At 40.1% G+C, this 15,071-nt stretch overlaps 1 protein-coding gene across 13 annotated transcripts in view; it reads right to left on the minus strand.

Moving 5' to 3' along the window:
- col25a1 (collagen type XXV alpha 1 chain) overlaps positions 1-14,969 on the minus strand; it is a 200,886-nt gene extending 185,917 nt beyond the window's left edge. For 5 of the 13 annotated variants that reach the window (XM_028038391.1, XM_028038395.1, XM_028038396.1 and 2 more), the window contains exons 1-2: positions 14,359-14,967; positions 14,180-14,249 (exon numbers count right to left, since the gene is read on the minus strand). In XM_028038391.1, coding sequence (XP_027894192.1) covers positions 14,180-14,249; positions 14,359-14,598 — 310 coding nt within the window. In that variant the 5' untranslated portion in view covers positions 14,599-14,967. Of the gene's footprint in view, positions 1-14,179; positions 14,250-14,358 lie in introns of all 13 variants that reach the window. The other 8 variants (XM_028038393.1, XM_028038392.1, XM_028038389.1 and 5 more) reach the window with 3 other exon arrangements.
- Positions 14,970-15,071: the final 102 nt, after the last annotated feature.

The raw sequence follows: 15,071 nt of genomic DNA on the forward strand, positions 1-15,071 counted from the left end.
TGTGGACTCTAACTACTGGTCAGGTTAGTCATGACAACAACATTTACAGGGCAGATTAAATTACACGCAGGTGGACTCTACTGGGTAGGTGCCTTCCCAAGGCATGCACTGTATTTTATTTTGGGGGTATAAGAAAAAGGAGACTTCATAAAAATCCATGCAACACTTTGAGATTTCATTTGTAACAAAAAAATTCTAGTTTGTACCTTTCTCGTTACATATCACATAAAATCCTCCCAAAATAAATAGAAGTTTGCTGTTGCAATTTGCAATATGTGAAAAGGTTCAAAAGTTCAAAGGGTATAAATACTTTTGCAAGGCACTGCAGAACCTCCAGGCTTTAGATCAGTTCATGCTCATCCTTTTGTAAGTTCTCTCTAATAAAAACCGAAAAAGCTAAGATGCAGCCGAAGAGTAATTGTAATTACACACATCACCGGAGGGTAGCTTAAACTCTGACCAACGTCTTTCAACTCAGCAACGTTTTCTCAAACTGCAACTGAATCTGGGCCTGGCAAAATGTAGATTTATGGCTATGACATTCACAGGCAAGCGTGCCTGAACTCCTTCGAGACTCAATGTTTCTTTGGTTTAAATCCTGAATTCCACTCTGTTATGTTGTGCTACCCCCCCACTCATGTCTCAGACGAAACTTACACTCTCATGTTATTGGGCCATGACATTTGCAGAAACGCAGATACTTTGTCTGCTCCTGCAACTGACCTCCATCTTTAAAAAAAAAAAAAGTAACTACCAGCTCCGAGGAGGGAAGGCCAATGGTAATGAATCGTAATGAATAACCGCTTTTCAGAACTACAAGTTCATAATCTAGTCGTGTTACTCAGGGGTTTCTGACTTGGAAGCCACACATGTGTAAGACTTTCCCCATCGTTTATTATGTTACATGAAAGTGAAAGAGAGGGTCTGCTGCAGCTGACAGCAAACGCATGCTGAAAATGAAATACAATAGTCAATTTGGGCGTCCGCACGTTTATGAAATGCTCTCCGTTTCTTGAAATTGATTTTACACATGCATTTTGCACCAGACGGAAAGGATAAACTAATCTGGTTACCATCGCAATCTGAGTAACAAATATGCCAAAACTTACTGGGAAACCATGTCGCTTTTATTCAGGAGCGCCAGGTCCAGTTCCTCCTCTCTAATCTGTCAACTGGCTATCAGACCATTAATGCTCAACTGCGGCAGCCCAAGTAGAGAAGGACAGCAAGAGAAAGGGAATTTCTCAAGTCTTTCTGCACTGAGAAAGATTGTAAGCACATCAAATCAGTCAGCCTGACACCCAGTATATTGTTGAAGAAAAAAAAAGATGCTTGTATTGTTGCTGTAACCTTGACCACACACTTTGCTTAGCTGAGTTATAACCCTGTTGGGATTTGATTTGAGCTCGTCTATTAATTATGCTTGATTTGACCGTCTTGTGCTGCTCTGCCGTTAAATTATAATAAGCATTTTAAGTCATAAAACTAAAGTTTGAGAAAACATTGCAAACACATGGGTGTACTTGCAAGACAATAAAGATTGAAAGCATGCTATTAAAATTAGTGAGCAGAAATGGTACCAATTAGGCAAGTCACAAGATGTCCCTCTTTAGCAGGCAGCATGTTTTTAAATACAACATTGAACACTTCAGCTCTATTTATAGCATATATGCTCAGAATTTCCTTCTCTTTTGCATGTTTTACCTGAGTCACCCTGCATATGCAACAGCAGGAGGTAAATGTGTTTCAAATGGCACTTCAGTTCTAGCCAACATACATATCAGGACTCCGACTGAGGAGTCGAGTTTGGATTGCAGAACCAGGACCTCATGAGACAGGAAGCTGCTTGAGATAGCAGCAGGACTCGGGGGAAGTGGCTCATTAACCTGGATTCCAACAAAGCTACGCAGGGCGCCATGTTGATTGGTAAAAGAAAGAGGGGTCGACATAAAGGAATATAATGTCTAACCCGATGTTATTTTTAGAAGTGGTTGTGTCTCGTTAAAATCTATAGCGATGCGTTTTTATGCAGTCTAGACACATGTGAATTATATATTTGCATTTTTACATCTCTAGGAAAGTATGAGAAAGAAAGTGAGGACAAATGTGTCTAAAGGTCCATCCTTCCAGCCTTCTATGCTAGTTTCCTTCCAGTTTTGCATCCTTACCTGCTTCCTTCTTTCTGGTCTTTTTTTCTCCTTTCTGACCTTCATCCTTGTTCGCGTTACTCTTTTTCACCTACTTCCAATGCGACTTCACTTTTCTGACCTTCTTCCTCAAAATCTTTCCATCCTTCATTCATGAACTTAAGTTTGTTTTATTTTAAAACTCTGAAAAGTTAAGACTGCGTCCTTTATTTCCATCTCTTGTTCTTTTATTTCCTGTGCACTGGTTACAATTGACTTGTCGCAATTCCATATGTCCCTCTTCTTTAACTTTCTTTACTCTCTTTGTTCCTTCTCGTCTTTCTTCCAATCCTCCTTTTCCAGTGTCCTTCCTTCCTTAATTAACTTATTACTTGTGTTCCTCTGCTTTTGTCTCCTTGCATCCTGTCTTCTTTCGTGTGTCCTTCCTTGTTTGTCTTTTTTCCATCAGTCTTTAATCTGAAGCAATAATACTTTCTTTCCATCTGTCTGTAGGGTTTTCTCATTTCCACAGTGGAAGCATTGTTATGGACTACTGGAAAGCAGAGTGATGCCAAAAAACTTGAACAATACAATTAAGTTCTGTGTGGGAAAATGCCTGGAAGTGACAGGCATGAGAGAACAATGGAATGGTTTGCTCACCTGGACCTCCATTTTACTAAGCCCTCCAAAAGCAGCTTCTCATCTGGTGGCCCCACCAGCTCCATCCAGTCCCTTACTGGGCAGACGGCCCAGTGAAACATTTTCAGCCCAGTTTTGTTTAAAGTTGCTTTTTTTTTCCTGGCTACGAGATGTTTTCTTGCAAAACCTCACAGCTATGTATCCTTTCTGTGGTTTTCTCAATTTTCTGTCCTTGTTTTACACCACACCGACAGGTGAAACTAATCAACGTAATCAAGGCCGCATGCACCTTTCCATGGTGGTGCATTTGCTCCTGCGGGACATTTGAGCACCAGAGAGAGACAGCAGCTTAACCACACATTGTTTCTCAGCCAAAACCAGTCCAAAATGTAGGCAAGTTTTCCATAATGCTCAACGGAAATAAATATCTGCTCTAAATCCATAAATTATTTGTATTTTATATTTTGAAAAGGACATAAAAGGCTGATAAATTAATATTTTTGTGTGTGGAATATCCACTGGCTCTGAAACAGTGTTTTAATGTCTACATCTCAGCTGCATAAGCTCTCCATAAGATCCCCTAATTCACAAGGAAAATAACATTTCAACCCAGTGGGGTTGAGGCATTAGAAATCTACAAAGCGTAAAAGTAAAAAACAAAGAAACTGAATGATTAAGATTTTCAGTTCACCTCATTCTCAAACACAGGTTTAAATGATTTCATTTATAATTGTAGCAGGTTGTGATATGAAGTCAACCACTGAGTCCAGCACTGCACCCTATGATTCTTGTGCAATTTTTTTATGTTAACACAAATGAATAGTTTTTAAGTCTGACTGAAGCGTATCTCGTTTTTCTGATTTTCCTTGAGCTTTCCTTGGGCTGCATCTCAAAGAGCTGACACCATCTACAAGAAGAGTGTGTGAAAGCAAAGCTTACTGAGCTGTGACCAAACCCTCTTGCTCAATATAAATTCATTTTCACTGACAACGCTTAATGAGCTTTTCCATGTTTTTTAGATTTGCCAAGTTGTCTTTCAAGGCACTGGAGTGTTTGAAGAAACTTTTGCACATTTCAAATTGATTGCATGCAAATCAAAAAGCATCAGTAAATACTGAAGCAACACATCTTAACATCACAGATTAAGAGAAGATGGAACAAATTCCTTCAAACTATGTCTTTCCTTCTGCCTGTCCCAATTTGGAAAATTAAATTAACAAGCCGCAATGACTTGAAAACCTTGTTGCTCTTCATTGAAGGGCAACTCAAACTGCTGCATGCTTTTGTGGTACTGCGGTCTATACATGTATATCCATGCATCCAACTTAGTCCACAGGTGTGCATCACTATGTTAGCTGGTGCACATGGGTTCAAATATTTGCACTGTGTGTTTATTGCCCTTTTGGATCCACAGCCGGATTCACATTTCATGTCACATTTAGCAAAGCTTTGAGAGGGAAGAGCCGCCTGGCAAAGTGCAAGTTCTCCCCCGGTGAGCGCAGTGAGGAGGGGGACGGTGAACATGCCAACAAGATCTCAAGCAGAGTTCCTTTCATTGACAAACACCCTGGACATCCAGTTCACAGTCCACTGGACACCGAACACCAATAGGAGCTCCATTTGAACAGTATGACTTTCTTTTGAGTTTAAACTCTTGGTGGCGCCCTCAGGGACTCTGGGAGCATACATCATCTGGCAAGCTGCTGGGCAAATCCTGCTTTTCTCCATCACTTTTTCCACTGTGAGAAACAGTTTGAATCCCTGCTGTCTTCCAATGGCCTGAGGACAAGCTGCTTGTTTTTGCTCTGCCGAGTTGGTTCAAAACTTGAAAAGCTCTCATAAATGTTTGCATCAATTGTAAATAAATGGTTCTCAAAAGGATTACTGCCAGTGCTACATTGGGTGAACACCAACTTGTCTTGGTTTCAACTTAAACAATTAAATTCCCATTCTACTCAGCTGTTTCTCTAGGTGATTTTTTTTTTACTTCTCCTAAATGTTTGGACATTTTAGGACCAATATGCTATGTTCTGAAACTACACTCCCAGGCAACAATAAGCACCCAGAACAAGCAGTTCAATTTAATGTGGTGCACACGTGAATGAGCGATGGGGATTTAACCAATTCAAACTCAAAAGAGGTGATACAAATACAACAGCCTCCAAAGACCACAAGTGATGACATGAAAAGTTGAGCAGTCTTTTTTTTTTTTTTTAGTCAAAACAGTGAGTGAAAGTTATAAGATACAGAAAACGTGCCACACACTAGGCCTACGATTGTTTGAGCAGGATTGCGTCACAAATAGCCAGAGGTTTTCTGTTTTCAACAGACATTTTTACAGCTGCTTGTAAAACCACCATTTTAATTGTGATCAATGTGTCCAAACCCAAAATCTGCAAAAGAGCTATTGTGATTCTCTGTAGTCTAAAAGCCAAAAGTGTCGGCTTACAAGGCAGAAAAAAGAAAAAAGCTAACGGCTGCAGATAAGTCTAGTGAATAGAAACACTATTCGAGGAGTTTAACAAGGTCAGTAAAACTTCCATATCGGCATGCAATATGGTATAAGGTGACATTATGTGTTTAAATACTAGCAACGTGATGGTCATCCCTCTTGTAGAGAGATGAAGCCGCCAGCTTCTGGTGGCTACAAATTGATGCAAGGTTGGCAAGACGACTTCATTGTGTACGAAAGGACCAAAGTACAACTGCTTCTTCACAAATTACTCTGTTCAGCAGTAAAGGGATTGAGGACTATTATCATAGACTATGACTATGATAATTCTGAAAAGTCTTTTTCACTGTAAATAAAAGTTTTCTATGTATCCTGGGGTATGTTGTAAGTTTCTCTAAGATGGCCAAGCAACGTCAAAAGTACTGCATTGTCACACAGAATGAACAATTCCTTAAACAGAAGACATGCTGTTCAGGGAGGGTGTCACACATAAGAAGTTAATTTAAATTAATTGGAAAGTTGTGGGTCAAGGATGAGTAAATGGGAAGGGAAACTAAGCAATCACAAAGGAGACTCCTGTGACTGAGACTTTGCACCCGGCGTTATGAGCACGTTTGTAAGTCATCTTTTACTGCAATGAGTCACTGTTCTCTGAAGGCTATCTGCTGGATGTAGTGGACCTACAGCGGTGATTTTACACTAGAGGTCAAAAGGTAAAGAAAGGTACAGACATGATGACTGTTGAAATATGGCAATATCAAGATCAGATGTAGCAGAAGCACAGCTTTAAAAGGAATAATACAAAAAATAAATATGTTTTACCCATATTTTGGGTGTGTCGCTAAGTCGCAATGATGGAAACCTTTTCATTTACCTCCAAGAAGTAAGCTTGTGAGAAGCCAAGACAGGATCTCTGAGCTTCCTGCTTTATTCCGCACAAAAAAAAGGAGTAAAAATGACGACTGCGAATCACCGCCAGGAAATGTTCAAGGACACACGAGACAACCATTAGAGCTGGGGCGTTCTGACTCTCCTCCATTCTGTTTTTGGCCCTCGTCCTCAAAGCCTGCGGTGCTGAAATCTGCAGCAAAGAGCTGTGCTGACCTCCGTCATATAAAATCATGTAATCTGCTCTCCATTCAACATGCCGCCCTCAGGTTAGCGTTGAGTAAAAAAGGGAAAAGTGTGCCACTCTGCCCGGCTTTAAGCTCATTTTCATCTTTTGTCAGCTGGCGTTCTTTGCCATACCTCATAAAAACAGCTGTCAAGAGTAGGAAGAGGCCATCTGTGCTTTATGCAACATTCTTCTCCTAATAATCAGCCTTGAAGTCAGGGCAAATGTAACATTTATTCTCCTTTCTTTAGACTGATGTCAAATCTGAGCTCATTGCAACAAGTTTTTCTATAAAGATTTGCAAAACTATTCACTTTAAATTTCTCCACATTCTGCCATGTTGGAGCCACGAGCTATTTCACTGGGATTTTCTTCAACGCCATGTTGGCTTATCACATAAAAGCCTTTTAATAAAACACATTTAAGGTTGTGGTTGAACAGTAGAACGCTTGCTAGACTGTAAATGTGAAGTGCAATTAGCTCCAGGTTTGTAAGTAGCTAAAGTTAGAAGCTTTTGAGCAGGAAGCAACACACTCATAATTGGCTCTTCAGCGCTGGACGCAGGTGAAGCCTCCCACGCTCCTTTGCCATCATCTCCGGCCTCAGTTAGTAACAAAGAGAGCCAAACCTGACTCACCTAACCAGAAGCAGCTGGCCTCGGCAGCTACCTGGAAGTCTGCTCTGCTTTACCTAGCACTTGGTAATTACACAACTATTAGCGCACCTCCTGGCTCCAAACCACACAGAGGGCTTAATTCAGAAGCTGTCAGTGATTAATTACAGGTTACTAAGGTGAAGATATAAGAGATGGCTTTGCTGAACTGTAACTGTATAACCCCACGTGGACTACATTGTTTGTGTAGCGGAAAGGAGAACTGTAAACAGGTTTGTCTACAAGAACCTTAAAAAAAAAAGTTCTTCACCCTAAAGGCCTGTGATCCCAGCGCCTGCATTTGTGTGTGCAGCTTTACTTTTGGATGTCAAATTTGGTTTAGAGTTGACAAGCTACCCTAAACGCTGCTGCGTCTGCTTACAATTATATTTTGTACGATGAGGTCACAACATCCAGCTGATCTAAGCCCTCGCTGCCCCCGTCTGTTGCACTTGACAGCCAGTTTTCTGTGTGTGTAGTAAGGAAAAAACAAATTCCTGCAAACTGCAAGCTGTACGTTGCAGTATTCTCAAGAGGATTTTGACCGATGTTTAGCTGCCAAGACCTTTGAAGCGTTAACTTCTACAAATGCTTCAAGGGAGATTGGAGGGAAAGGTTGGTGCCTGAGAAGGGGGTTGAGATTTAAGCATATAAGGACCTACATTTGCTGACTCCACATTTTATGATGGTCCCATTAAACATCAAGTTCTGCACTGAAAGCAGAGCCAGGAAAAAGGACAGCGTAAATAAAATATGAAAAAGCAAACAGCCTGCTAATGCCAAGAAATACTTTTAAAACCATACCATCTTCCACAATTATTTAAAAAAGCCCTAAAATAAATTAGGTTTTTTTATTGCAGTAGCATATTTCCATCCGAAAAGTTTAAAAAGTTACTAGAGCAATTATTCAAACATGGAACTGTCCTGCCTAGTTTATCACAGCCAGAACTATGATATGTAGGCAGGACAATGACCACCACACCGACTGAGGACCGCGACAGGAAATTCATAAACAATTCTCACCATTTGAGAACTGCAGTACAAATCGGCATTGTTGAGGTCAGCAAGTTTCCATAATTACTTATTTCAAAGTTTTTCCACACAATTTCACAGCAGTGGCAAAAGTTGTGGCAGGCAATGTTTATTTTTCAGGTCTGAAAAGTTTTTAGATACGCCACAAAGTGTTACATCATAAAAATCCAATATTATTCTAGTCAGTGAATGCACCATACCTTAGCACTGTTAGGTTTCTATAAGAATAATGCTCATTGGTATGGAAGTTATTACTGAGGGAAGAGTCAAAGAAAACTATTTTCAGTATCATTGGGGTGTTTAAAAAAGGAAAAGAAAGTACTGAAATGTAAAAACTTACTTGAAAGGAAACACTATTTTCTACATGTTGTTTATATTAAAAAAGAAACATTATTTCAACTGAGTTAGATTTGGTGAGCCCATTTGATCAACCCAAACTACCAGGGTTTCATTTTGAGTAAATAGACCCAAAACCAATCTCTGTCTTATGCTAGCAGGAGAAATGGCTTGTGATCTCTTAAGAAAAATCCTACAAATGTTAAATCTAATGCCACCCTGTATTTGTTTACATTTTGTGAAGAAGGAAGTTGAGCCCATGTCTTCCTCTGAGGTTTTTGTGTCATTTTCTCCATTGGTTCTTGGTGCAGCGCCACCACAGGCAGGGAGCTAAACAGGTTTACACATGATGGAGGTATTTATGTTGACATGTTTCAACTTTCACTTTCCAACTTTGACTATAAGGTGTTTAGACATAAGGCAGTGTCTTCTTTTCAACAAATTCTCTGTAATTTAAATCAAAGAAAGAAAATTATTGGTCTGTACATGTTTCAAAAGCAAGACCATCAAATTTCTCTAAAAGCTAGATATTAGTCAAACTAATCCATCTGTTAACATTTTCTAACATTAAACCAATTTGAAAGGTTGGGGGGCTGTACAATAATCCAGTTTGCCAAAAAGACATGTTAATTATTTAATTTATTTGACCTTAAAACCATCACTAGGTGGGAATTGATGTAGATTTGATGTAGACTTGACTTTAAGTAAGACCTCATGAGCAGTATTCGCTCAGGATGAAAATAATTCCCCTTTGTGCTGCATTTGGGAGCTGTAATTTTCCATGTAGCTATAAAACATGAAAGAAAGGCCGGACCCAAAAAAGTGTAATAGGCTGTGCAGGTAGAGGTAAAAGCACTCAGGATGAGAACAGCACGCAGCATTCGCATCTGCAAACTGAAATGTAAAAATGCTTTTAGTCACTTTGAAGCCGAAAACTAAACAGTGCTTGTCACTGTTACAGATGAAATGACAGCAAGATAAAAGCTACTTTTTAGATTTTTACATAGAATCATGTCAACGTGTAGGAAAATAAGCTAAAGTTCAAGACTGATTTTCTGAGGGAAAAAAAACTATTGAAATTTCCTCTTATTCAGAAGCACAAAATACCCCCAAGCTATGGCCCATTGCACTGCCTATACAAGCACTCCATCTTCAATGACAGTAATAAAGTGAGGACTGTGAAAAGCACATTATTGTCCTCAAACTGAGAAAAAGAGCCACATCTGAGCCATAGGCTATCTCTTAGACAGGGGAGAAGATGGATACTGAGTGAACCTATTCAGAAGTCATAGAGTGTAAAGTTATTTGCTTGAAAAAAAAAGAAAAACATATATATATATATAGCTCTCAGCTTGCAAAGAGTATGTTTCAAGGTACAAAACAATCACAGCAGGAGGGTCTAAAAGCTAACCAAAAAATATGCATAAACAAAAACTTGAATAAAGGTATGTTTCCAAAATGTTACCCTGAACCTTTAATCTCCCATTAACTCTTATGTAACAGTTGCATTCTTTGACATTATTAAAAATTGCCTAAACTTAATAAAAAGCTGTCTCTGTGATAGATATTAGGCAAAGTTTGAAGAGAAAAGAAAATGATCCCCCTGCAAAGGTTAAAAAATGTGATTTTCAGGACTAAAACTATGACTGATTATTCCATCACAGTGATTATCTTGCATAGCTTATGTAAAGTCACCCCAGATTCCACACATCTGCATTCAGTCACATTTTTGGCAAAGGAGAGATGGATAGGATCTCTGACTGGGATCAAAAGCTATAACTTCTGATCATATCTTAAACCTAGTACAGTTCAAATGAATTCAAAGTAAAGACCATAAAGGAGTTTAAAACTGGTTATTCAGTCAGCTTTTACAAATTTCCATCCGGAAGACTTAGGCAAACTTGTGTAATAGATGCCTACCAGGGCTGTTTCCCACTATAAATTTCTGTATGATAGCTCCAGGAAACTACCTGGTAGAAGTTGCAGAATGATGCGTGGCATGTCATCAGCTGTTGACTGCCCCTGGTTTATCCCTGTCACACTTCATTTGAATCTGATTGGCTTTCATGGTTTAATTTCTGCCCTATGCAGAGATGTGAGTGGAGGAAAATAAAGACCAGATGTATGATGAAGTGCAGAGAGTTGCGTGACTGTGATGGGTCTCATTAATGTTAATCCTTACAGTAATTTTGGTTCGTTAATTCAGGCATGCCCACTCAGCAGATGACTCATTCGCAGTCGATAAAAACACGGGGTGAAGAAGGGGAACGCATTCATTCAGGATTATCGCCTTGTCGAGTTATGTTTTTTTAACTTAGCCAAGACTGAATACAACAAATATGTCTGATAGGATGAATGTTTGAGCTTATTCCAAAAATAGAGGACAGACTGTGTGTGAGTCCAACTTCTAATTGGAGGACAAAGTCTTGTAGCACTGATGGCAGCTGCTGAGCTATAGGAACAAAATCCAATCAACTCTGTATCTCATTACCAACCCATAAGTATTGTTCTTAGAAAAAGTTTTAAAACCTTTCGATGTTAAGTCTGGTATGATTTTAGTTTGGGACTGAGCCACGGTAACATGTGTGTGTTGACATAAACCCTTCTATCATAGCTCTGAACGTTTAAGTGTGTCAAAAAGTTACATTTTGATCTCATCTGACCACAGTGACTTTTATCCACACTTTTGTTTGGCTTTCTTCCTAAAACTTTTCCATAATAGCCAGATTTATAGAGTGCATGGTTAACAGTTGAACTGTCAACAGATTTTCCCACCTGGGTTGTGGAGCTCTGCAGCTCCTCCAAAGTTTTCACGATGTCCTTTGTTTACCTAACAAGCCTTTAAGATCTTCAAAGTATGTACTAAGATTAAATTATACAAATTCCGCAATGTGTTTGTTGAGATGGAGTATTTTCACAGTAAAAGGGACTGACTAGAAAGGCATAACACACTATTTTTCAGATTTGTATTTGTAGAAAAAAAAGAGAGGGAAGCCATCTCCTCCTTTTTATCGACTTTAGATTTATCCACTGCTTTGTGTTGGGCCATTTAGTTTTGCACTCTGACAAAATGTCAAAGAGATCTAGGGGTGTGAATGCTTTCAGGGTAACACCCCCCGAGTCTATGATGCAGAGACTGATGGCCCATGATCAAAATTTTAAAAAGTTGTGAAACTTTGAAAACTACCTGAGGCATCAAGTCTAGTAAACAGCCACTAAGTAGTTCAGCAGACTGCCAGGAAAGAGCATAAAGTTCCTGGAAAGCACATCAGCACAGCTCTGTGGAGTGGACACAGCTTTACAAAGGCTTGGTGGACACTTTTTTTCTGACCACCTCGACCTTTTTCATTCGAATCTAATGAAACAAAGTATCTTTTAAAGACAAATGTTTTATTGTGCCTGCAAAAACTGTGCAAGTCTATGCTTTTTCTTCAGAAGTAACATGCTTAATATCCCCTCTGCGGGACCATAAAGGCTATTTCTATTCTGTTTTGCTCCCATGTAAGCGCCAAAGACATTCAAAATGCTGGCTGCATGCAGCAGTGCTTTCCACTTTTTTATACTATTAGTTGGGTTCAAACAAGGTGAATTTAATTGCTTTCACATCACATATAATTCTCTGGTTTATTACTGAAATTACAGCGATTAGCAAAGCGTTGTTTCTGGGCTGATCGGTCATGAAAATAGTCCTCAAAAGTCCTCAAAATCATCTTATTGAAGTGCTAAACGCTTTAGCTATCAAAGGAAGAACTACAGCAATTTAATTTAGCTGAAATGCCACATTATTTAAGAATACATTTAGCGCTGTTAGATATTTAACTTCTTTAAAAGAAGGAGCCATTTTCTCTGGGTGGTTGCACAAACATGCAACAACTACAAAGTGAGGAGCACTGCTAAACCCTCACAAGACCTTCACTGCATCCTCCTAAAATTGCTAGAAAGCTGGCCAGCACTGCAGGAATAAATGTTTCCATCTACTGGTGGATAATGTGAATTTCAAGTTGTGTTTGTTGCCTATTGTGTCAAATGGACAAAAGCATGCAGCATCACAAGTCAAACAGTCACTCAGAGCCACAGCTCAGCACCGAGCACTTCGCCTTTGGGCTTTTCCGCTCAGCTGTTACACAATCAGACCCCCCAAACCGTCCTGTGTCGACAGATTCCTACTCATTCCTCCACGTTTAACCGCTCTACCCGCCCTTAGATAAACAGGGCCGGCCCAAGCCTGCATGGGGCCCACGGCTGGCATTTGAGGGGCCCGCCATCAAATTGGCCCACCAGCCACTACAACACCCCTGACTTTTTCTTTTGGTGCTTTCAAAGCTGGGTCAGTTTTGGTATTTGCAGTAACACAAGTGAGTCAACATGACGACATGATGCAGTATGTTTGACCATTACAGCAGTCACTTCACATTTATTACTAAAGGAACAACAGTCAATGTACAGTTCTCAGTTAATTATCTTCAAGGTATGACTCTTAATATAGCTTTAAAACTATGCAAGTCTCATAGTTTTAAAGTTGAATCTCAATAAAAGAAAACATAATTAAAAACTTCATTTTACCATTTAATTTTAAAAAAATTAAACTCGTATAGCTTACTTATACACAGAGTGTAACAATTTTACACTCAAAGTTTCTTTTCTGATTGTGACTGTTATTGCTTACAGCTACAATGAAAACCCAAAATTATGTTTCTCAGGGAATATTTAAGACAGATACATTTTTACGTTTTTATTACAGGAAAATAAGCTTGCTGAGACAATGAGTGACCCCAGTGGTGGGCACTTAAGAATGCTGATTTGTTGTTATCGCAATAAATTCCATTTAATGTTAAAAAAAAAAGTTCTTACTGTTGGTATTGTTAGTTGTACTATGTCCATATCGCCCAACTCTAATGCATGCAATACTTGGTCAGGATTCCTGCATAAATCACTGCATCAATGCAGCATGACAAGGAGGCGCACCCGATTCAGACGGATGGGTTGTTGATGAGGTAAGTCAGGCATTTGATTCAAGTGTGTTGGAGAAGATAGAGTTGCATAATAAAAGCTGCAGACTAGTAGCTCTCCACTGCTGGACTTGAGCACTCCTGCTGTATATCCTCTGTGAGGTTGAGGTCAGGTGTGTTTGCTGGTCAGTCCAAAAATCTTCATTTGGAAACTTCATTTCCAAATGAAGTTCAAAATGTACTTTCTCCTGTACAGAACACTTTGTACCACCGAGACCCAGTCCATTCCATTATTCTCAAGAACAGATAAGAGACATTCATGTCTCTGGTTGAAGAGAGGCTTAACACTCAGAATGAGACAGCAGCGGATAAGTCTGTGTGGTTTCTCTTGGAGCCCTGGCTCCAGCTGCAGTCCATGTACTGTGTTTTTAACTCTAGAATGGGCTTTGCTTATTAATTATTTTATGGCTGTTGCTTGTGGATTTATTTCTTCTGCCAAACATTTTCCTTCCACTCTACTTTCATATAAGATTATGCAATCTCAACAGCCAGGTGTGTCAGGTAAGGTATCACTGTCAAGTCGGTCTTCTTCATGATTGTGTTGGCTATAACATTTCTGTATATTGAATCGATTTTTAATTGAGAAACTGACCAAAGGGTTTTCATTAGCTGTAAGTCATAATTATCAAAATGAACAGAAATAAACACATGGAAGAGATTAGTCTGTGAAGTATCACTATTGAAACTGAGGAAGCGGAGTGAACTTTTCAACAATCTATTAAGTTGCACCTGTATGTGCACAACCAAGTTCTCTTGGGGCCCTAATCAGGTGTAAAGTTAGTGTGTATCTAGGACTAGTAAAAGTGCATGTGCCCTTACCTGGGGGGCAGTTACAGTCAGCTGAGGCTTGTCTTGCCGTCCTGATCTTGGCGAAATTCTCATAAGAGCGCTGAAAATTGCAAATGAACGTCACTTTAATTCATCTGCACGGAAAAGTGATACTGGATCATATGAAGGCAGCTAAAAAAAAAAAAAAAAAAGTGGAAGTCATGGTTTACCTGAGAAAGCAACTCATCCACTCTCTGCTGCACCAGAGAATTGAAATCCTCCATGGAGTATCCGCGGACCTGGATGAAGGTGCGCTCCGACGTCCCGCTCTCCAAACCCACAACTCGGCTCCTGATGTCTGCCGCGCTGATGCTCAGATGGACGCAGAACGCGATGGACGCCACTGAACATAAAGACGAGATGATGTTCAGCGCTGTCGTGCGATAGTGTCGCTTCACTTCTTTCTCCATTTCGCAACTCTCTTTAAATGTCTTTCCACACACTAAACGCTCCTCTTGTTTTCTCGATCCCCCGCATTCAACTGCGCGCCGCCGGGAGTAAACCGCATCTGGTGCGGAGTCACGAAAGGGATGGCACGCTGCTGCCGCTCCTGCTGCTCCGAGTGTGGGTGTGTGTGTGTGTGTGGGTGTGTGTGTGTGTGTGTGTGCGCGCGCGCCTGAGAGAGAGAGACTGCAACGATGCGTTCGCGTACTTTATGGTGACAGTCACGGATAGATGAGTAGAGCTCCTGCAAACTTGTTGCACAGTAGCCTGCTGCAGAAGGAAGCTGCTGTTACGCACGGAAACGTAGAAGGAGACACGAGCTGAGGGGGGGGGAAGAGGAATGGGAGGCAGTGCGCATGTTGTGGCGACAGCTCCCACTCTCATTAAGGCAATAACCCGCCTCCAATCTGCCATGACTGATTAGCATAATTTATTGAAT

The sequence above is a fragment of the Xiphophorus couchianus genome, chromosome 14 (assembly GCF_001444195.1).
Source record: "Xiphophorus couchianus chromosome 14, X_couchianus-1.0, whole genome shotgun sequence".
NCBI classification, from domain to species: Eukaryota; Metazoa; Chordata; class Actinopteri; order Cyprinodontiformes; family Poeciliidae; genus Xiphophorus; species Xiphophorus couchianus.